At 35.1% G+C, this 25,191-nt stretch overlaps 1 protein-coding gene across 1 annotated transcript; it reads left to right on the top strand.

Annotated features, from left to right (window-relative positions):
• The first annotated feature begins 265 nt into the window (after positions 1–265).
• LOC149211595 (cellulose synthase-like protein H1) lies at positions 266–8,645 on the top strand. The gene is made up of 9 exons (XM_089391548.1): positions 266–678; positions 1,035–1,377; positions 1,463–1,603; positions 1,826–1,942; positions 4,322–4,575; positions 4,885–5,021; positions 5,664–5,866; positions 7,251–7,598; positions 7,912–8,645. The coding sequence occupies exons 1-9, from the start codon at positions 410–412 to the stop codon at positions 8,446–8,448; spliced, it is 2,349 nt and encodes a 782-aa protein (XP_089247674.1). The 5' UTR covers positions 266–409; the 3' UTR covers positions 8,449–8,645.
• Positions 8,646–25,191: the final 16,546 nt, after the last annotated feature.

The following is a 25,191-nucleotide window of genomic DNA, read 5'->3' as shown; positions in this document are numbered from 1 at the left end:
ATTTGTGCAATCGTTCAATGGCAACTGCATTATTGTAAGTTCAACATGGAAGCCACTTGCGAGGAATATGTATATAAAATCGAAACGGTACATACAAATCTTCCACGACACTTTCATCTAGTCACTGTAACAGCGATGGCTTTCTGTCTGTTTCATATATTATTCACTTCCGTGTCCGCTGGGCCCTCTGTGACCACTCTCCTCCACGCAGGTTAATTTGTCCTTTTATCTATGTCATTTATTCGAGATGCTGAACGAAAATTTGAGTGCTGCAACTGGATGTAAGGCTATCATTCAATGGGAGTTCCTATATAAATCTAGCAGTGAAATTCTCCATAATCAAATCTCTATATCGCTTACATTGGCTGCTTGCTGTAATCCACAGAGAGCGCGCAGTTTAGTTCTGAAAATGGAGAACGGATTCAAAGTCGTTGATCCTCCTCTGTATGAAAAAGTTGTAGAGAAGCCGAAGCTATATCGAGTTTATGCTTGCCTTCATTTGGTACTTATGCTGTCCTTCTTGGGCTATCGTCTATTGAATCCCCTTGATGAATCTTATGTGGTTTGGATTCTAGCCTTTGCCTGCGAGCTCTGGTTTGCTTTCCAATGGATTCTTGAGTGCAACCTGAGATGGCTACTCGTTCACTATAGAACGTATCCAGAGAGACTTGATTGCAGGTGAATACTATTACTCGTAAATCTGGACAAACTCATATATATGTCTGTATATGTGGTGTTTTTATAGGATTTCAGATTTTAAAAATATTTAGGAAATATTACTATAGCAATAAGCAACAAGGTAATTGGTTATTGTTAGTAATATTTTTGAATATTTCCAAAATCTACCATTTATTTTCAAGAATAACAACAAAATCAATTGTTTAACTTAACTGCGGTTATCAATTGATATCAAATGAATTGTTAAATATTGCCAAAATCTATAATCCATATATATTCGTAGACATATATATTTGCTAGGCTGGTAACACATATTTATAGTTTTTTTAACCTTTGCTTTCATATATATATTACAGATATAGTGGAGAATTTACTTCAAAGCTCCCTCCTGTGGACATAATTATCACTACATCAGATCCTTTCAAAGAGCCCGCAATAATGACCGCCAACACCGTTCTTCAAGTGCTTGCAATCGATTATCCAGTCCAGAAATTCGCATGCTATGTCTCAGACGACGGTGCCTCTCCTATCACTTTCTACTCTCTCGTAGAAACTATAAGATTTGCCAAAAAATGGGTGCCGTTTTGCAGGAAGTTCGATATAGAGACAAGGGCGCCATTTGTGTATTTTTCCAAAGAAAGTCCCCAGCATAGCAAGAGCTTTGATTCGAACTTCCTCCGAGAAAGGCAGGAGATGGAGGTATGACGTGTTCATGAATGATTGGAGTTACGTGACTTGTCTATGAAATTGTGATGTGTTTTGACATTTCTGAATGTTTTTAAAGGATGAATATGAGGATTTGAAGAGCAGGATTACAAAAGTATTGGAGACGCAGGAAGTCCCATTAGAGTCGATATGTCTCGATGGTGTTGATGGTTTCGCTCATGGAAGTTCAGATGTTCGCAATCACTCCAGTGTAGTTAAGGTGATGAAAATTGCAGCAAAGGAAAAACAGTTGAGAATTGTAGATGTGTAATATTAATTTTAATGACTGTTATTGTAAATTTTGAGAATATTTCCGAATCCGAGAGAAAAACAAATTCAAGTTAACTGTGCTCTTGGTTTTGTCAAATTTCGACATGTTTCCAAAATCTAACATATATTTAAAGTCATACATCAATCCTCACTTTTCATGGAATCCATACAGGTCATATATGAAAACAAAGGAGATAAGGACGATATTCTGCCTCCTTTAGTGTATGTTGCAAGAGAAAAGCGCCCAAAAGTCAATCACCATTACAAGGCTGGAGCAATGAATGTTATGGTAATTCTATTTCTTATCGACGATCGTGCATTCTCGTTTTTCTTTTTCCTTTTTTAACTATTACGTTAAAATTTCTTAAATAAAATAGATTAAAAAGATAAAATAGATTACAGTATGTATATAAATATTTGTATTTTATTTTTCATAATAAATTTTTTAATTAAAAAATAATTTAAAATAATAATATAAATATATATTAAAATTTATTTTATTTTTATAAAATAAAATAAAAAAAAATATGGTCTAATTATTATTATTATTAGTTTCTCTATATCTAATTATTCCAGTAATATTCCACAGAAATATTCTAGTGATATTCATATTCAAATTCAATGGCCAAATATAAAAATATTTATTATTAATTATTATTAAATATAATGATAATATCACTATCTTTATTATTAATGGCTACATTATATTTACATTAATTTTTAAATTTCATAATAACTATAAATTTATGTAAAATAACTATTTTTCTTTAAATTATAAACTATATTTATATTTAATAATAACACAGCTCAGTAATCATCTTTCCTATTTTATGATCTATTTTTTAGTTTATAAATAAATCTAATTCTTATTAAATATTTATATTATATTCTTATTTTTTTTTTAAAGAAATAAGATATTAAAAAAATATAATTAGATTATTTTTCTTCTTAAAGTTTGATAGACCGAATTAAAACATTGGTCTTAGTACACCTTAATTATCATTATTATAATTAATAAAAAAATATTTTCATTTTATCATTTATAAATATTACCAATATTAAAAATTTAATAATCACATATAATAAGAGTGACTTTTCCTTACTCAATAGAGATTTATTTCAAAATATATTTACTTAATAAAATTATTAAGACAATAATAATTATTATAATTAATTTAGATGTCAAAAAAAAAAAAAATGATATTAAAGTATCTAAAATTTATATCAAATTTTAATAATAAATTAATGTGTTGAAAGGTTCTTAGAACATAATATAGAAGAAATGTTAACATGACAATAAATGAGTGTAAATATTTATGTGTATAAATGCTAAAAAAAAATATAATATAGATTAAATTAAAAAAAATATAAATAATAAATTGATTCAATTCAATTTTTATATTATAAATTTGCTTTATTAATAAAATTACAAACAATTATTTCTTGAAAAAGAATTCTAATATGGATATCACATTAAAATATATTTTATTAATAATAAATTATATTTGTAACTCATAACATATAAGTATAAGTGATAAATATAAAAAAAAATAATAAATAGATATATGGTTTAGAGAGAGTTTAGAGAATTGGTCTACTGACCCCTCTATAACAAAAGTGATTTAATATATATATCTATATAGTTTAGAGTGTGTTTAGAGAATTGAAATAGTGACTACTCAATAGCAAAAGTCCTTTGACTACCGGGTACACATAAATGTTGTCAAAGAAAAATGTCCACAGTAAGCATGTAACTATATGTATTATTAGGGTATTTGTGAGGGTAGGGATGGAGGGAAATATAAATGTTTTCTCTAATATTTCTTTTCACCCCAGCCCAAATGTTTTCTCTTGGATTTCCTTTATTAAGAACAAGCATGCATCCATCTTGATTTCGGATTTATCAAGGGCAAAAAAAGAATCAAATCTCTCAAAGTGCAATTTGCTCTTCAAATTTTACATCAAAAAAAAAATTCTATCTTGAAAGATTTAATACGTCATTCAATTTATGTTTTTGATATTTAAAAATAAAACTTATAATTTTTTGTTTTTATATAAAAATGATGTAGATAGATGAAAATTTAATAAACAAAATTATCTTCTCATATAATGATATATAATGGAATTTCAACCTTAATCTTTTTAATTTCATTATTTTATTTCCAGTATTCACACAAAATTCATATGTATTTCAAAAATATTACTTTTTAAAATAAAATAAAATTAAAATTAAAAAAATAATTAAAATAAACAGTAACTGCTGTAGACAAATAAGGTTAAAGAAAATTTATTTCATCATTTAAAAAAAAAAATACAATTTAACTTCAATGAAACATGCACTTGTACTCTGATTCCACTGTGATCCACTCGTACTTCCACCATATTACCCCAGGCTTGGTCTCTGAATCTAACAAAAAACCCAACATGTCAATCAAAAACCATGAGAATCTAGGACAGCACAAAAAAACATATCAAAAAGTTTTAAACCAGTATGAATAAAACATATCAAACCAGCGTTATACTAAAACCGTCAAGAAACTATTTCTCAACCGCTAAGATTACATACCACAGGACAGTAAATTAACTTCTATTGGTCACTGCGTTTGGTTTTGATTATGAAAGGCAATGATCAAATCTATAATGTTAATAACATAACTATATATTTCAGGCCAGAGTGTCCGGAGTGATGACCAATGCACCTTTTATCTGCAATCTGGACTCCGATATGTTTGTGAACACCTCCAAAGCCATAAAACATGCTATGTGCTTTTTCCTCGACTGTAAGTCAGAAAGAGAATGTGGCTTTGTACAATTTCCACAAGCATTCCATGGAGGCATCAAGGATGATCGGCAACCAGTTGAGAATATATCAAAGCGTACGTATCAATTCAGTCATTTTTTTACGCCCCTGAAGGTTTACAGGTTTTTTTTCATTTTATTTTCTTATTATATGCCTTCTGCTTTTAGTTACAATTGGCATTTTAATTATTGGTTATGAAATGTATTTATATAGATGGTAGATTTTAGAATATTTTGAAATTTGATAATAAGAAAAAATTTTAATTTTTTATTAAATATGAGATTTTAAAATATTTCCAGAATTTATTATCGGCATAAATTTAAAAATAACCAATTAAACTAATTACTAGGAATATATATATAATTAAAATAAATATATACTCATATAAATGTAAACTAAATATGACTGATGTGTATACAGACCATGACTAGAGGAATGAATGGTATCCAAGGCCCTCCCTATTGTGGAACAGGCTGCTTCCATAGAAGAAAAGCATTATATGCAGTACCACCACCTACAAATCAGCATTCCAACAAAGATGTCAGAGAAAGTGGTGATAATGCAAAAGGTAAGGCTTTTTAGAATGGTTGCCTTAATCCCATCAGCCAGTGTTCTGTGTAGGTATTAACTGCAGTGTTCTGTGTAGGTACTAACTGTTACTTGGCCCAGTTATTTTGTGTATTAATTTTAAAATTGTTGAATTGGTTTTGATGGTTCATTTTAAAATTGTTAAATTGGTTTTGAAGGTTGAGTGTAGATTTAAGGAATATTTTGGAATCTCATTAATAAGAACTAGATTAATTTTATGATATTTTTAAAATTTGATGAGAATGACTTATTTCTAATAAAATTCCGAAATATTTCCATAAAAATGTCCTTTCAAAATAGCATATTTTGTTATGAATCTTTTTATACTCCAATCAATTTTGAAATTATTTTTATTTTAACCTTAAACACCAGAAAGGAAATTTTTAGCTTCAATATTTTTGGAGAGGAAAAGATAAAACAACTTTCTTAATCCCATTTTTGACCCATCTTCTTACTGCACCTTATCTTCTTACTGCATCTTATGATTTAATGGACAAAAACCTTATGCAGAGGTTCATACATGCAAATACACCGGTCTATTCAGAAATTAAAACAAAAAGAAATTGTACATTACAGGGATTGATTAAGATACAATGTCTTTTCTCAATTGGTTGTTTAGCAGTGTTTCAGGATTTAAAAGCATCCTCCTGGTCTTTGGAGGCTTTCAGAAGTATATTTGGAACATCTTCGGTCCTTTCAGCATCAGCTCGGGCTATCATGAGAGACGCCCAATACGGTGTCCGTTCTTCTCCTTCACTGGCTATAGATGAGGCCTTGAACGTTTCTGCCTGCAGCTACGAAACCAACGCTGCGTGGGGTAAAGAGGTAGGCTGTCTTCACGCAGGCCGAATCGACTTTTTTTTTTTTTTAATTCTTAGATGGGTCGAACTCATTTTATTCAATTTTATTATAGGAAGTTTGATTTTGAATGTTATAGACTCCCATAAGAATTGAATCCCCACTTCATGATAGAGGGAAGAGGGCTTCAATCAATTAGATCATTTTTCAAATTATTTGAATTAAATAACTTGTAATATCTGAATATAAAGGTTTAAATAAAAATGGATAAATTTTTTCTATAATTTATTGAGTTGAACTTAATTAAACTGCAAATTTCAAAAATATTTTTGAATTTTGATAAACAAAAACAATAATTATTTCACTTAACACCAACCTGGATTAATAACCCATTACAACAACCACGTTCAATGTTGTCCATGAACCACCTGGAGTATATCTGGTACCTGTGTTTAACTTATAGGACAATCAGCGAAGTTAATCATTGATAAAATAATCCAACTAAATTGACCTGTGCTTTCCATTGTGTAGGGTATTTTAGGTTTTTTTAAATAATAAAAATTATTAGAGTTAAATAATATTGGATGGTAAAGAAAATAATGATTTAACTTTAACTAAATAAGAATATTTTCCAAAAATATTTTTTAAACCTGCAATTCTTCAAATAAAAATGACAAATTTATTGGCATGTAAATGAAAGTAAATAACCAATTTATGTTTTATTAACTAATTTATTTTCTTTCAAAAAGAAGTATAGCCAGAGACGCAGGTAAATTTTATTTTTCTTCTTTTGAGCAGAGTGTCATGAACAATGTAGGCCTAATCAACTACTCATAAAAGTAGATAGGAATGAAAGTTTCTTTTAGCTTTGACAAAGTGACAGGAATGAAACTGTTTTATGCCACAGAATGAGGAATATCAAGGTTTTTTTTGTTAAAAGTAATAATGCAGTTTTTGATTAATCAATTTTGTATAGCAGAAGATGTCAATTTCAAAGAAATAATATGAAATATTTCGATGTAAAGTTTTACTGTTTCAAAAAAAATCTATAATTTATGTACTGCAAGATGGAAAGATAGAGAATATCCTTTATGTGATGCAAGATGAAAAGATAGAGAATGTCTCAAACCATATGTACTTTATGTAATGCAAGATGGAAAGATAGGGAATGTCCCAAACTATATGTACTATCTTTCTATCTTTTTATTAATATAAAAATAGCGTTTTTTTCCACCGAGAAAAAAAGAAAAATAAGAATTCATCATTCCATTAAAATTGTAGAATGCAAATAGCATCTCTCATGTTTTCTCAGCCATGTGTCAGTTTCCATGCTTTTAACAAACAATCCACAAAATATAGGCAAGACAACTCACATATAACAGAAGAAGAATGACTTGATTATCTGTTGCAGATAGGATGGATGTATGGATCAACAGTTGAGGATATTATGACTGGCTTGAAAATCCATTACATGGGTTGGCATTCTCTATTCTGCTTACCTGAGCAGCCAGCCTTTCTGGGAAATGCACCATCAAATGGTCCAGACAGTCTTGTGCAGCAGAAGAGATGGGCCACTGGGCTGCTGGAAATATTCGCTACCAACTTATGCCCGTTGCTTAACATTCACAAAAACATTATGCTACGCCAGAGGATGATGTATATCTATTTCAATCTATGGGGAATCTGGTCAGTGGCAACGTTTTGCTACGCCCTCTTGCCAGCTTTCAGTCTGTTAAGTGGAAAATCATTCTTGCCCGGGGTAAGGTCACTGAAATCAATTCACCCAACACCAATATAATACACGAGTTCATATTGAGAGAAATGTCCTCAATATTAAGAAGAAATTGGTGGAGGATGTTTAATCATGTTCAATTTTTTTGGTGGACACTCTATTATTGTCTAGTTTTTAAAATAAGACAACGAGTAAAGTATTCACCCGAAACATTAAACAGCATTAAACACCCACATAGTTTTTCCGAAAAATTTCTCTCAATATGGAAATATAATCTCACAAAAATTCATGTTTTGTAAAATTTCATGAACCTTACGTGCATCACTTCTTAATATTGCAGACTTCGGAGCCTGCCTTTGCAGTCGCAGTTGCACTGTTCGTTTCAACCTATGGCCTTAAGCTGTGGGAATATCTTCGAATTGATAGTTCCATCAGAGAATGGTGGAATAACCAAAGGATGTGGTTTATCCAATGCTTATCTGCGTGGATATTTGGCGCGTTCGATGTTCTAATGAAGTTAATAGGAGTCTCTGAAACAGTTTTCGTGTTGACTCCAAAGGGATCCGAGGACGAGGGTGAGTGCAATGAGGGTGACTTCACATTTGATTCATCTTCGTTGTTCATTCCACCGACAACAGTGTTGCTTATAAACTTGGTAGCCATTTTTTCGGGGACTGTGCTTTCCATGGCAGGTAAATATGATATATTGAGAGGAAAGCTATTTACAGAGTACTTCTGCAGCGTGTGGGTGGTGATAAGTCTGTTGCCATTTGTAAAAGGACTGGTGAGAAACGGGAAGCGTGGCATCCCTTGGTCTGTAGTCATAAAATCAGCTGTACTAGCTCTGGGTTTGTGTTGTTTTTGGGGACAGAATTAGCGTTGCTTTTGTGCTGTACTGAGAGATGGACAACAGCATTGAGGATGTATTCTTAATATTTCCAATATAGCTCATTTGGGTGGGAGACAGACAATAGCATTGGGGATATATTCTTAATATTTTATATAGAGTTCATTGGGGAATCAAATTTGAAGGGAAGGGTTGTATTTAGGGTGGTATTTTATTGTGAAGGATTAAAATTATTTTAGTTTTTTAATATTTATAAGTAAAAATAATTTTTTCCATATGGAAATGAGAAATAATTTTTAATTTCATATAGTCTTTTATGTATAGATAAAAACTCTAAATATACTTGAATGGGTATACTTATATGACATTGGTTTACCAATAATACAATCTATATAGGAATTATGTAGAAGAAATTTAATAAGATACTTATATGACATTGGTTTACCAATAATACAATCTATATAGGAATTATGTAGAAGAAATTTAATAAGCCTATTTATTTAGGCTATATATAAATTATATGTAAGGAATTCAATTGAACCATTACTTCTAGTTTATATAGGAATTATAGAGAGCAATTTACGAGGAACCTTTACTCTTTCATTTCATGGACTTCATTCCTTAAATACAATGAAATTATTCCTATCTCTTATAGAGTGATTTGTTCAATTATTTAAGAAATAGTAATGAATTTTTTTTAAGTAATCAAAATAGAGTATTCTTTATGGATATTACACAATCTCTATTAACAAAGAAAAACAAAAAGCAACTACCACTATTCAAAACCTCCATAAACACATTTTTTTAATAAAAGAAATATAATTTACAAGAATATTTTGTTATGTGAATTATAGGCCTAATTATTAGTGCACGTGCACATTATGATGCAGAATAACATCTGCAAAAGAAGCAAAAAATAATATTATTCTTAATACAAACATTGAATTTTTGATAATCCTAAATCATGTTATGAAACTAGCTCACAAAATAGAAGAATAGATAGATCGACGACTTCAAAATAAGCCTCTTTGAGGGGGAAAAATCCTTTACATTACACAAATGAACAATTCTTGGATGATACAAATGACAAGATCTCTCTTCTATATATAGGAGTCTAAGGGGTCACAATATAATCAGAGCTGACATAACCATAATAATGTAAGGGTGCAACAATAACATTAGTGGGCTTCTATAGGACACAATAATACCAATATGGGGGCAACATGGACACAACAATACAATAAGGGGGTTGCAGTAATAACAATAAGGGGCTACACTATTAGTATAGGGACCTAACATGCCCCTCTCCTTCAAAAAGTGTTGTCCTCAATGCTTGAGTAGTTTTGGATCCCTCTGTATGAAATTACCATCCTCGCATGTGAAATCTTCAGCGAGTAAGTTCTTCCACTTGATGAGATACTTTAAAATTGATCGATTTCATAGCTTTCAGGTTCTTGTTTCCATAACGGTTTCAGGTTCCACTATGATCATTCCTTCCTCATCAAGTTTCGATAATATTGTTTGAATTGATAACTTGATACCTATAACCTTCGTTAAGCATGAAACATGGAAAAGTGGGTGCACTCGAGAAAATGCGAGAAGCTCCAATTTGTATGCCATAGTACAAATATTTTACAACACCTTGTAAGGACCATAGTACTTTGGTGATAATTTATTATCCTTCTTAGCTTACTTGAGGGAGATTTGTTTGTATGGTTGTAGCCGTAAAAATACCTAGTCGCCTACATCAAAACTTATTTTGTTCTGATGTGGATCTTCCTGTTGTTTCATTTGATTATGTGCCGAAGTGAGGTTATCCTTTAAGAGTTGGAGAACTTGTTGTTGATGCTTTATGTGATCTTTCACTGCTTGAACCTTATAGTTTTCTCTTAAAAACGATGTGATGGATGGTGGATGATATTCATAAAGTGCCAATGCATTACAAGATATGGTCAAATTCATTTCTTCTTTCTCTGGGGTTGGTTCCTGGTGTATATTATCTTCATTTAATTTTCCTTGTTCCTTTTCTTCCTCCTCTTCACAATTGATGTAAAATAATTTCTTCATAGCACACTTATGGCATTTAATGTATTTTCTATCACAAGTGTAACAAAGCCCTTTTGCTCTTTTTTCTTTCAGTTATTGTGGTGTCAACCTTGTAGGTTGTGAAAGGCTAGGAGCAATAATACTTCCATATTTATAGTTATGAGTGGTAGGCTTCCTTGTTGCCGTAGTTTTTCTTTCCAACCTATATGCCTTCTCCAATGAATCAAGTTCCAAAAAACAAACCTCATGTTAGATGTCATCCTTTAAATTCCCTATGAAAACTTCAATCCTATGCTTCTGTGGAATATCATTTACCCTTATATTCAATTTTTGGAAGTCCTTAATGTGATCTACTATTGAACCCTTTTGTTTGAGATTTATCAACTGGCTAAAGAAGGTGTTGCTATTTGTATCATCATAATGTGCTATCATTTCCTCCATAAAAATGGACCAAGTGACCATTTGTTTACAAGAGAAAAGTGATCGATACTATGAAAACTGATTGGGTTCTAAATATAAAGTTGCAATATGTACCTTTTGTGTGTTTTTCACATTATGGAGATCAAAATATTTCTCCATCTATAGTATCCATGTTACGAGATCCATGCCATCAAACTTCCTCATATCCATATTTGGAATATGTCGGGTCTTCAATCCAATGTTAGATTCTATGAAGTCATGATTAACATTTCTTTTTTTCTCGTCATGAGTTTCCCCTACTACCTTTTCCCCATTAAGGGGCATTTTCTGGTAGCATCCTTGTCCCACATTCCTTTAAACCTTCCATGTCTTTCTTCAAACCTTCCATCCCTTTCTTCAAAATTGCTACCATACCATCGATATTAGTTTCCATGGCATATATAAAACTATTTATCTTAGCTTTGATCGCATTCTTCAAATCATCCATCCAATTTTTCTTACTAGGTGTTTCTATTTTCTTGATTGGAGTCATTATTTTTCTTTCTTCTAGGAGCTCGATATTTAAATGACTGTAACTTTGTCATTTCAGATCTCCAAATTCTAAAATCATGGCGTGTGGTAGCCCTACGAGTCCTCTTTCTAACCCCACAAGTTTGATCGATATTGGATTCTCCAAGAAAGCGTTATGCACAATCTCCCATGATTACCTGATTATAGACTCATTCGGTAGAGCGAACTTGTATGACGTGCCATGTGTCACTGTTTCAACCTTCAATCCTGAAAACAATACGCAAAAAACTAAATTCTGTCATCTTTCTGTCACGTTTTACGAAATTTAAATCCAATGTTTAGAGAGAAAGTTATGATGTTTTCACCAAGGTCACCAGTTTGAGATGGAATTTGAGAGCATGGAAAATCCCTAAATTCATTGGATCATATCTTCGAAAATATAGCGAACCAAGTTCTGAAATTTGTACAAGAGCTGCTACACAACTTCGACTCAAAGTGGTTTTAATTTACTTTTCCGAAGCTTTGTAGAAAAAATGTTATAGCGAAAATTGCACGATGACTTGTTTGAGATAGAATTATGAAGCCTGCACAAACCCTAACTTCCTTAGCTCATATATTCGAAAATATAGGGAGAAATGATATGAAATTCGAATACAAGATTCAAAAAGCTTTCGGCTCAAATGGGTTTTAATTTAAGCTTCTGAACCTTCGTAGAAAATAATGTATAGAGAAAATTCCACAACGACCTGTTTGAAGCAACGAAACCCTAGAATCCAAAGCTCTAATACCAAATGCTATGAAACTAGCTCACAAAATAGAAGAATAGATAGATCAACAACTTCAAAATAAAATTCTTCAATGAGGCAACCTCCTTTACATTACACAAATGAAAAATTCTTGGATGATACAAATGACAAGATCTTCCTTCTATATATAGGAGTGTAAGTGGTCACAATATAATCAGAGCTGACATAACAATAATAATGTAAGGACAAAAAAATAACAATAGCAGACCTCTATGGGACACAATAATAACAATATGGGGACTACATGGGTACACAAATACAATTAGGGGGTTTCACTAATAACAATAAGGGGCTACACTAGTAGTATAGAGACCTAACACATGCCTACATTGAATCAACTTTGACCCTAGTGCCTATTTTTGTGTGTCATGTTAAATAGGCATAGTGAAACATGCAAGTAATATTCATAAACGTAAGAAAGCAAACAAATAGTATAGGAAATCAAGTGAAGTAGGTGGTAAATACAACCAAGTATATTAGAAAGTAGAAGATCTATAATTGGAATCCTCAAAGATTGGTAGGTATCATTTCTAAATTTAAAGAGAAAATGGATGGGGAACCCTTTCTAATTGAAATCGTTTCTCATGAGTGAGGTGCAAAAAAATCCACCACAATCCAAACTTTAGCTCTTCAATGCCCACTAGTAAGATATAATCTTAATAAATAATTGATACATCTATGCATGATAACATTTCTATTTTAAAACTATGATGATATGAGGAAAAATTGGCACATTAATTTTTTTTTAATTGTTATAGTGTATTAAAAAATGACTAATAAAAAAATTGTACAAATAATAATAATTACAGTTTTCTTACCTTTCAATTAAAAAAATAAAAAAAATGTTCATTTCACATTTCAAATTTGAAAATTAAATTTTTATTTTTATTTGTATTTGTATGGGAAATAATTTTATGCCCCTTTATGGAAAATTTGCTTAATAAAAATGAGTTCAATCTGCCCATAAATTAGAAGTTCAAAATAAAAGTCATATCATATAGTATATTTGATGTAAAATCATCGTTCAATTTAAAAGTTGTATTCAAAATATTTTACAGAAATTAGTATTCTTTTGTTGTTTATTTAATTGTCTCTAATCTAATATAAATCATATAAAGGTGAGCTATGACGAGATAATGTAAATAGGTAAGAAGAGATAATACACAAAATGAATAAAGAATAAAATAAGAATAAAGATAGAAACGGGGTAATCTCGTTAGTTAAACTTATGTTTGATTGGGAACAATGGTCCAAATTCTTTGGATGATCGTGGAAATGATCCCCTACATTCATTTTTAATAACAGGTGGGTCATCCACCTTATATAAGAGACCTTCTCGTCATCCATATCTGTGATCCACACATCATGCTACTGACCTTAATCATGGCCCAGGAGGTTCCTCGTTCGGCCCTGACTATCTTTGGATTTCCTCACACGTCCCTCTATTATGAATGGAGGTTGAGGGTTTCAAAGTACATGATAATATGGAAAAGTTAAAAGATTGAGGTAATTTAGGATTATTTCAACTCTCTTTTGTCTTCCCTTTTAGTGGAATTAGAGGATTCATAGACACCATGTTCTTCATAGCTAGTATTATGTGCCAGGAGGATCCTCAGTCAACCCTGAATATCTCTGGATTTCTTCACGCGCCCCTCTATTATGAATGGAGGTTGAGGGTTTCAAAGTACATGATAACATGGAAAAGTTAAAAGATTGAGGTAATTTAGGATTAGTTGAAATTTCTTTGAACTATATTTTCTCTTCCTTTTGGTGCACTTATTGGATTCATAGACACCATGTTCTTCATAGCTAGTGTTAAACTTGAGGACTAAATTTCTGAAATATGTTCAGATATATTGAAAAAACCATATAAATTTACCACCTGGTATGGAAAGCATAACTAATAAAAATGTATATTACCTAACCATTCACTAATTGGGATTTTACATTAAGGTTTTATCTATGATGTATTCATTGTGGGGATGGGAGATGGGGGCGAAGGGGACAAGTTTCCAAGACGGCTAGAGCGCATCCCCAAAATTTCATAGGACGGTGGTTGGCGATGGAAAGTAAAGAAACTAATTTTATATTTATTAAAAAAATTAAAATAAATTTTTAGGGGGACAATAGGTTGGGGATGGTAAGTGTGACAACTAATTTTTATATTTATTAAAAATAAAAATAAAAATAAAATTTAACAATACCACATAAACATGAATCAAAATGATAAATTAACATATAAAAATTAGATTTATTACTATTTTGAAATTCAAATTACAAAATAAAATAATAAAACTGTTACGTGTAAAGGATGTTGGGCGTGAAGGCTGTTGAGCATGAAGGTTGTTCATTGCTTGTTGTTGAGCATCAGTCATGCGTCTAAGTGAGCATGAACCCCTGACGTGAAGCCTACCTCAAAGCCTTCTTAAAACAATGAAAAGTGCCTACCCATCATGAATAAAACCCTCTTACATGCATGAAGAAAACCTGCCTGTGTGAAGCTTGGAACTCTCCCTGTCAGCTGAATGGTAAATGAAATCAAAATGTTATGTGGGTTGTGTTTTACCTTTGTGAACTTAGGTATGCGCTAGGGTAGGTAAAGGATATAATTTTATTTTATTTTTTAATCAATTTTGAATTAAGTTTTGATTTTTTATAAAAAATGAAAAATACTAATTTTTTTGTAAGTTGTAAACTAAAATTATTGATCTGAATTTAAACATGAATGCAAAAAATTATAGATATAACCATACACAGATATATGTAGTAGAAATAAAACTTAATTTCATTAATATCAAAGAAATAAAATATACTTACATACAAAATGGGAATAAACTAGCTTGGGCGATGGTAGCTTATCTCTGATAAGAGATGTGGTGACTACATTCCTCTGAATTGTGTTACAATGAGGCTTGAAGGAATATTTATTATTGAGAAATAATGGAAAATTGTAAACCCCCAAAAACCTAACCCTATGAGATGAAACACAAAACTATGGGTCCCATTGGGGTAAGTTGGTACATCAACTTCCTGAGGTCGTAACGTTGGCATACAATTTCCATTTGATGCACACGATACCTCATTAGAAATATTTTTCCGAGGAATAAAACCACTGAGAATGAATATTGAGGTGAAAGCTTATATTCTCTGTCCATGGTTTTCCCAAAAAATGTCTTTTAGGGCCTCAAAATGGCTCCAGAAGTTTAGGACCCAAAAAATGGCCAGAAATAGTAAACTATGCTACCATTAAGGAAACTGAAAAACTAAAAGAAACAAAGGTTGGGGTCTAAGTGCAATATGCAGGTGGCCACAAATATCCACCGGGATCATTCCCGCTCGCACCCCCGCCCGCCCCCCCCTTTAGGAAGTAATGGTCCCCATTGCATTGAGTTCCTCCATGAGATGAGGAAACTTCTACTGAACTTAGTCTTTGGTGAGCCACTTGCCCTAGTGAAGGAGTTGGCCTGCTTTGACAACTCAATAAATTTGTATCCTTTGATGTCAGGTGTTATTGATTTGTGTGTCCATGATCCGATTAGTTATGGCTTGTTCCATGCAGTTTGGGCTTAACGTTGTTGATGTGAGTTGTTCTGCAATGTTAGATATGTCAAAAAATGGTGGAAATTAGGGCTGAAGGTAGTCCACATTGAACACTGGCTGTGGACAAAGGAATGGTGGAATATGGAGCTCAAAGGCATTGTCCCCTACTTCCTTGGTGATGGTGTATGGCTCATATCAGAGCAAGTGAAGCTTGCAGTGGGGCCCAATGAGGCACTCCTTTTGTAAATGTTGCCAATGTTTGTCACACACATAGAACTTGTGTGGCACCCGATGCTAATCATGTCAATACTTATACTTATCATTGGCTTTGTCCAATATGTCATCGACCTATTGGCAGATGTGATCAATGTGATCAATGAAGTGGTTTGCCTTGTCGACTTCAGATTGGACACAAGCTGAATATGCCTGAGTAGCTACAAATGGTATGACCATATCAATGGGACATAGTGGCTTGAATCACAAGCCCACTTGAAAAGGCTTGTGGATAGTCGATCTATGGAGAGCTCAGATATAGTTGTGTTGGATATAGGGAAGGCTCTTATCCCATGTGTGTGGATACTTTTAGTCATACATGTGCAGAATGTGTACGGTCATCCTGTTAACAACCTCTATCTAGACATTAGTTTGGGGATGGAAAGTTGTGGACTTAATGAGCTTTGTGTCCAACATCGACCAGAGACTAGACCAAAATGTACTAAGGAACTTGTTGTCCCAATCTGAGATGATATACTGTGGGATCCCAAAGTGTACCCACACTCGTTCAAAGAAGATTTTAGCAGTGGCTTCTATTGTGATATTCTTCTTGCAGGCCACCACAATGGTCATCTTCGAGAATCTGTCGACGACCACAAAAACACAGTCATTGCCATGCTTAGTAGAAGGATGGCCCGACATGTAATCCATAGAGATGGATTCCCAAGGTCGACTAGGGGTAGGAAACAAAGTATAGAGGCCTTGCTTCTTGATGGTCAATTTGGAAATGGCACAAGAAGTGCACGATCTGATATACTTTCCGACATCCTATCGAAGATTTGGCCAGTAGAAATACTTCTGTAGTACTGCCACTATTTTCTCTACCCCAAAATGCCAGCAGATTGACTGTAGTGTGCTTCCCAGTTGGCATAACAGTGCATCCTGCAGGTTAAAATCTGGCACTTACTGACCCTCCAAGAGTGTCTCATATGTGTGGCCGAATTCTAGGTCGCTTTTGTAGAGAAGTGGCTAATAAGAAGTCTCATGCCCACAAGAGTTGAACACGGTGGTTAACGCCATGATCGAGGGTTGGATGAGGAAGTTTGCAACATTATTGGTGGTTCCCTCCTTATACTTGATATTCAAATGGAACTGTTTCATGTATGTGGACCACTTCTAATGGCGATCATTTTGCAACTTCCCTTGCGTATGTATGAACTATATGGGTTGGTGGTCTGTGTGGATGACTGTTTCCTTCCCCAAAATGTAATGTTTCCATTGTCGACAGACCTACACAATGGAATACATATGTTTTTTATATGTGAGGTACTTCCAAACTATGTCTGAAAGTGTCTCACTATGATATGCCACTAGATGGCCTTGTACCCCAATAGCATAGTCAAAGTCATCTTTCTCAATCTCAAATGGTTGTTGCAAGTCTGGTAATACAAGAATTAGTGTAGAGAAGAGGTGATGTTTCAACTCTCTAAACACCTTCTATTGGGATTCAGACAAAAATGATTTTGCTTTTTCTCCTCCCTTGGTGACTTGACTTGAGGGCCAAGTGATATGAGTGAACCCCAACACGAATATGTGGGAGAAGTTGGCAAGGCCCTGAAAGTTGCGGAGCCTGTGAGAGTGGTTGGGGTTGGCCAATCCTAAATGACTTGGATCTTGGTTGGATCCACATGCACCACCCATTCATCAATAATGTATCCCAGATACTGAACCTGGGTCATGCCAAAATTTCATTTCTCTAAATTGACACACAGCTTGTGTTGCGGCAGTGTCTGGAGAACCTCTTGGATGAGGTGGAGGTGCTATTCCTAACTCTGGTTGAAGATCAGGATGGCATCCAAGTATACCACTACAAATGAGTTGGTGAATGGGAAGAAGATGTCATCCATTAGCCTCATGAAGGTTGTAGGATCATTCATCAACTCGAAAATCATAACCAGCCTTTCAAAAAGGCCCTCCTTGGCTTCGTAGGTAGTCTTCCACACATTAGATGGTTCGATTGGTACCAGGTGATATCTAGACTTCAACTCAATCTTGCTGAAATATTTTGCCGCCTTGAGTTAGTCCAAAAGGTCATAAATCCATGGGATCAGGTACCTATTCCAGTTAGTGATCTTGTTCAATGTTCGATTGATTTGAAAATGAGATCTTAAATCAATATTAAGGTATTACAGACTCATGTGCAGGAATGCCTATATTACTTATTGCAATGGATCGAAAAGATTGCGAATAATATAGACAATGAGCAGTTAGAAAACATAACAGTTACACACATCAACACAACAAATAATCAAGGAGTTCACTAGACTAGCTATGTCTCCTAGTCTAGCTTTCAGTGTCGACCTCTATATTATGTCCTCAAGAGCAGATTATTACAAGTGCAAGCTCAAATCGAGTCTCAACACAACAGTGACAAAACAACAAGGATTTACTTGAAATCCTCAAGTCTACAAGAGTACACAGACTCTCCCTCTTGCTCTCTATCTTCTGCTTTCTCTCTGTCTCAACAACTGCCTTCTTTTGTCTATACCATTGAATGGCTTTTAAGCCTATCGGCATTGTTGGTTTGCATTCCTTTCTTGGGCTTTCTAGCTCCCGGCCCCTGTTCGTTCTTCTCCTTTTCGAGCATTAAACAATCATTGTAAAACGTTGAAGGTACGGTGGCCACCTGTTTGTAACAGAAAGGACCACTAGCACAGTGAAATCCTAGAAACACTCTTCTCTGTTTACAGAGAGAAATACACAGAATACACTAAAAAATCTGACAAAACACTTTCTATCGGACTTCAAATAATATCCAATCGCGTCCATAATCCCTATCAGGTCCGTGTTATATCGCCGTCCCAAGCCCCTTTGTATTTCAGTCCGTTGATATGCTTGATCTCCGATCCAACGGTTGACATCCATTTCGGGTGGCTTATGTGCATGGAGATTACCCACCCAAAAAGGTGGTTTTCTCTCTCCTACAGGGTGCTACTATCGGTTGGTGTATGGGATCGGGTAGAGCCCATCCAATACCACTTACTGCCCGAGGCCCGCCCAAAATCCCGCTTACCACGGAATTAAAATAACATAAAGCTGCATCTATAAACCTTTCTGGTCTGGTTTTATCATTTCAGGTCATTTCCTTTTCTATTTCGGTTTTATAACGTAAATACACAAATACATAGAAAAAGCCTGACAAATCCATTTATATCAGAACTCAAATTATATCAAGCCACGTCTATAATTCCTTTTTGGTCCACCTCTATCTCTATCACAAGTCACATGTTGCATAAGCCTCGCTCCTTTATATTGCTCCAATGCGATATTGTGATGTGATATCGCGATCGGCGATCACATATCGCTAATCGTCAAGCCCTCGATAAGTCCTCCTTTGTGTTAGAGTGATGCAATATCGCAAGTTGATCTGGGTCGTTGATCTACATGCTTGATCAACGATCCTTGTTAAATCGTGTTGATTGCTATCGTGATTTCCACAGGGCTACCTCTGATGTACTCCGTTGGTCTCTCCTGATTGCGATATTCCAATTTGATCTGATCCATTAATATGTTCGATCTGACGACTCTGGTGCATCCCAACTGTGCTTTCAATTTTCTTTAGATTTTCATGTTTTTCCGCCATTCCTTCACTATTTTTTATCAGAAAATGGAATGTACTTGTCTAAGGGTGCAAGGTATCCACTTCCCATAATTGCAAATGTGAGCTATACACTCCAAGTGACCTCTAAAAATGTGAGAACTTATTATTTCTTATACAGAGATAGACTGTAGGGGCATTCACTAGACATGTCACCTCTAAAGAGAAGATGAGTTCCAGAGGCTACCTGGCCCTCTACAGGCTCTGCCTAAAGAAATAAAAAAGCAAACACTTAGAAGTCTTTGACATACACATACTTGAAATTTGATGTCTTGCGAAATAAGACAAATAACTTTCTGCAGCTGAATAGGTGATTATGTGTGTATGCAAGTTATGTATATTTGTTGTTTAATACTTTATATCAATTTTGTTTAGCATATCATCTTCAGCAAATAAAGACATCAAAATGATAAAGCAGTTCACCCCTTCTGGGCTACATCTGCTGGACCAAGCCTCTCCAACTAGGCTTGTCCTCTTGTATTAAAAATGCTACAAAGGCTAATACAAGAATATGGGTGTCTCGAAGGATAGATCTGACTGTAAATACAGAATCAGAAGATAGGAAATAGCTAAACATGCTCTTTCCCAAATGCTAAACAGTGAAATTGTACCTTATACAGTACTTTCCCCAATTGGCCCTCGTGGCCCTTTAAACTTGCATGGAGAATTTCGAGGTGAAGATGACCTCAATTGGTTCTGAAACCTCTGCCATTAGACTCAGAAGGTCGAAAATAGCATACATAGGCTTTTGAATCACCAAAAACGGATGAACATAGCCCCCAAACAACTCAAGCACTGAAATGGCCCTGATGGCCCTGAAAGCTTCCCTGAAGCTAAACAATGAAAAGAATGCCTCAAAAGGAAAAACGAGCTGTAGAAATGGATTCAGAATGCTGAAAACCTTCAGGAATGACCTTGTTTCCACATTCACTGGCTGCACAATTCCCAATGTAGCTCCCAAACTAATTTGGCCCTCGTAGCTCCTGGAACTTCCACAAAGCTAAAACACCTGCAAATGACCTCAGATGGCTTTGAAACCTATGCCAATGGCTTCAGAAGGTCGAAGATACCCAAAATCAAAAAAAAAATTCGTCCAAAAAGGACTTTCCTAGCCAAAGTTATGGCCATTTACTCCCAACTACCAGTGGCCCCTAGAAGAACTCCAGTTCACTAAATGTAGAAGTCCAGTTAGGGCCGCCAAATAGGGCGGGCCCACCAATTTTGGCGCTCTCTGCCAAACTGCCTCCAACAAAACCGCGTGTTTAACTGGGAGTTTAATGCTACATGTGAGCGGATTTGTGGGGCGGCGGTTAGGTGCCTCGGATTTAGCGCCAACCCTTTAATGAATCGGTTAGTTAACTGTAGTCGGGCCCTGGTTTTTGGCATATGTGACCACGTTCAACCACATTAAATGTTAACCTTTGCGTTATCCGCTGGCGGGTAGGGCTTAAGCCATGGGTTTTGGTGTGGTGGTCGCATGGACAGGAGCTGGCCCTTAGGGGTTGGCCCCCTACAGACCCCGCCTAATATAATTTTAAAACTTATGTAAAGTTCCGCCTGCCTTCATGACAAGTCTACCCGCGGTGGCGTATTGGTAGAGCACTGCGTTGTTACAATGGAGGTCGCGGGTTCAAACCACAATTCCACCAAAAGTTTTAACATGCGCCCATTATTGCTGATGTCATCTTGGGGCCACGTGGCGGCCTCTGGGCCTGCCACGTGGAAATCTGTGATTTGCTACCCGAAAAGGAATATTCCTTGGAATATTCCAAGGAATATTCTATGGAATATTCTTTTTTAATTTTTTTTTGAAAAATTCAAAAATTAAGGGTTATTAGGCGATTTTGTTTTTGGCATAACTTTCTCATACGACAACCGTTTTTCGAACCGTTTGCGGCACCGGAATCAGGAATACGAGCTCTATCCGGTCGTTTAGATTCAAACCAGTTCTAAGCACTTTCATGTTTGACCATTTTATGACACTTGGTCCTGAGCTCCTGATCACACCTCCCAAATGAGAGGGCTTTTGGTCCCCAAAAGCTTACTGAATCTCTGAACTGAACTGTACAGCACTTGAGGAATAGAAATATCCTCTTCCGTTTAGCCAAAAGAGCATACTGATGCCAAAATGTCCTGCCTTGCCAACTGTTGTCATGGCAACTTTTCGCTGCACAAGCCAAGTACTCGTCAAATTCCGACCAAGCTCTTTCACCAGACAAACTGAAAATTTGTAGGAACCAGCAATGAAACTTGCTGATATATGAGCTGGAATCTTCCTCTGAACATGTGGACTTGCCAACTGTTACGATGCCCATCCATGGCACCTCCGCTCCAGAAGAAGAGTTGCCTCCCAAATGAGAAGGCTTTTACAAAGATGAAACACTTCATCATTTCTCCTCTTTACAATCTTGGAGATAAAATTAACTTTTTCCAAGTCAATATTACATTACATGCATGGTTAAAAACAAAGTAATCAACCCTTCAAGTTAGTCACACATACATGTTTAAAATACAAGGAAATCATCATGATCCCTGTGCTCATGCATATCATTCTCATGCATGCAGTTTATCCTTCAACTTTCTCTTAAGTACAATCATAAGTACAATATCCTCGATCACATGTACATGTACTTTCAAAGCTGAAATGAATATAACTTTCGTTGTGATAGAGTGAGTCTCACACTCAGCTTTTCCATCCTGCAACTTGCATTCCCTTAATAAAGAAATGCATTCAATCAAAAGACATGCAACTTTAATTGGATAAGAATTCTAACCATTTCTTCTCAATCCATGTCAAAGGTGCTTCCTTTAACTGCACATCGATAACAACATGTGTATCATCCTGACACATATCAATGATGGAAAATTCCTTCCCATTCTTGCCATACTCTTTCTCCAATTCCTTCAACTTTCATGGAAGCATTGTTGGATTCAGAGTCCAACACCTTTCAACAGTATGTCCTTGCTTATGGCAATAAGTGCAACACATGTTCCTCTTCTTGATAGCATGATTTGCATTGTTCAATGGAACTTTGGCTTCTTGCCTCCTTTCCTTCAAAAGTTTCCTGTATGTTGCCATTCTTTTCCAACATCTAGAAACACTATGGTTAACCAAACCACAAAAAGAACATGCAATTATTTTCCAATGCTTGTGTGGAAATTTTCCATGCTTTACATGATCAAAGGAAATATGATTGAAATCAGATTTATACCTTTGTCTTTCACCTTCATTACCTTCATGAGGAGGTGAATCAAGTGAAGAAGAAGCTCCTTTTGGAATACCATCAATCCCTTCAATGGTTTTAGAGCTTTCACAATTCTCTTGTTCAAGCGCATGCTTATGCACACCTTCTTCCTGCAAAGCATGTTTCAAACTATTGCATTCCTCAAGGATACAACCTTTACAACCTTGAGATGGAGAACCTGCAATGAAACTCCTTCTAGGAATTGTTTCAATTGCCTTCATGGCTGCTTTGCAACTTTCTCCATAAGATTGTCCATAGCGAAGACCCAAATTCTTAGGCCTTACCTCAACCATTATTGGCTCAACTATACCCTATGCATGTTTGCCCAATCCTTTTCCTTCATATCCCATTTTGGACATCAACTTGGACCCTATTCCTCTGGTATGTTTCTCAAAAGAACCAACATAAACATTCTTATAAGAATTTGAAGACAAACTAGAATTGTTTACCTCTTCTTCAAGCTAATACTTGGCTAAGGCTTCTTTGGCAACAAGGAGTTGTGTCTCCAACTCATGCATCCTTTCCAGCTTCATGTTTGCAATACGAAGTTGGCCTTCCATTTCCTGCAATTGGTCAGAAAGCAACTGCTTCTCTTCCCTCATGGAATTCAACTGCTCTTGAAGTCTAGAGCTCTACCTTTCATCCTCATACATTTCTCTCACCATATTCATCATGATGAAAAATTCTTTCTTCAAACCTTCATCAAAAAATCTTGTGAAGGAGGACGATTTTGAGAACTCACTTATGGAAGTTGTCATTATAAAAATGAACAAAAGAGCTTCAACAAACTCAAACAACAAGTAGTTTGCAAAATAATAAAGCAGTCAACCTTCAACACTGCTTAAGACATCTTTCAAGCTACACAATCAAGCTAGTGATGTCAGTCAACAAACCTAGTGCTCTGATACCATCTGATCAGAAAATGGAATGTACTTGTTTAAGGGTGCAAGGTATCCATTTCCCATAATTGCAAATGTGAGCTATACACTCCAAGTGACCTCTAAAAATGTGAGAACTTATTATTTCTTATACAGAGATAGACTGTAGGGGCATTCACTGGACATGTCACCTCTAAAGAGACGATGAGTTCCAGAGGCTACCTGGCCCTCTACAGGCTCTGCCTAAAGAAATAACAAAGTAAACACTTAGAAGTCTTTGACATACACATACTTGAGATTTGATGTCTTGCGAAATAAGACAAATAACTTTCTACAGCTGAATAGGTGATTATGTGTGTATGCAAGTTATGTACATTTTCTATTTAATACTTTATATCAGTTTTGTTTAGCATATCATCATCAGTAAATAAAGACATCAAAATGATAAAGCAGTTCACCCTTTCTGGGCTACATCTGCTGGACCAAGCTTCTCCAACTAGGCTTGTCCTCCTGTATTAAAAATGCTACAAAGGCTAATACAAGAATATGGGTGTCTCGAAGGACAGATCTGACTGTAAATATAGAATCAGAAGATAGGAATTATCTAAACATGCTCTTTCCCAAACACTAAACAGTGAAATTGTACCTTGTACAGTACTTTCCCCAATTGGCCCTTGTGGCCCTTTAAACTTGCATGGAGAATTTCGAGTTGAAGATGACCTCAATTGGTTCTGAAACCTCTGCCATTAGACTCAGAAGGTCGAAAATAGCATACATAGGCTTTTGAATCACCAAAAATGGATGAACATAGCCCCCAAACAGCTCAAGCACTGAAATGGCCCTAATGGCCCTGAAATCTTCCCTGAAGCTAAACAGTGAAAAGAATGCCTCAAAAGGAAAAACGAGCTGTAGAAATGGATTCAGAATGCTGAAAACCTTCAGGAATGACCTTCTTTCCACATTCACTAGCTGCACAATTCCTAATGCAGCTCCAAAACTGATTTGGCCCTGGTAGCTCCTGGAACTTCCATGAAGCTAACACACCTGAAAATGACCTTAGATGGCTGTGACACCTATGCGAATGGCTTTAGAAGGTTGAAGATACCCAAAATAAAAAAAAAAATTCGTCCAAAAAGGACTTTCCTAGCCAAAGTTATGGCCATTTACTCCCAACTGCCAGTGGCCCCTAGAAGAACTCCAGTTCACTAAATGTAGAAGTCCAGTTAGGGCCGCCAAATAGGCGGGCCTGCCAATTTTGGCGCTCTTTGCCAAACTGCCTCCAACAAAACCGCATGTTTAACTGGGAGTTTAATGCTACATGTGAGCGGATTTCTGGGGCGGCGGTTAGGTGCCTCGGATTTAGCGCTAACCCTTTAGTGAATCAATTAGTTAACTGTAGTCGGGCCCTGGTTTTTGGCATATGTGACCACGTTCAACCGCATTAAACATTAACCTTT

The sequence above is a fragment of the Pinus tabuliformis genome, chromosome 1_1 (genome assembly GCF_031772625.1).
Source record: "Pinus tabuliformis cultivar Carrire ecotype Pingquan chromosome 1_1, CPIR1, whole genome shotgun sequence".
NCBI lineage: Eukaryota > Viridiplantae > Streptophyta > Pinopsida > Pinales > Pinaceae > Pinus > Pinus tabuliformis.
This window is presented reverse-complemented; position numbering and strand designations above follow the sequence as displayed.

Bases quoted from the DNA above. Each gene is read 5' to 3' on its own strand.
- LOC149211595 (XM_089391548.1), top strand. From the start codon at position 410: ATGGAGAACGGATTCAAAGTCGTTGATCCTCCTCTGTATGAAAAAGTT. The intron at 1,604-1,825 runs GTGATGAAAATT...GAATCCATACAG, and splicing joins ATCACTCCAGTGTAGTTAAG to GTCATATATGAAAACAAAGG. The intron at 4,576-4,884 runs GTTTTTTTTCAT...GACCATGACTAG, and splicing joins ACGCCCCTGAAGGTTTACAG to AGGAATGAATGGTATCCAAG.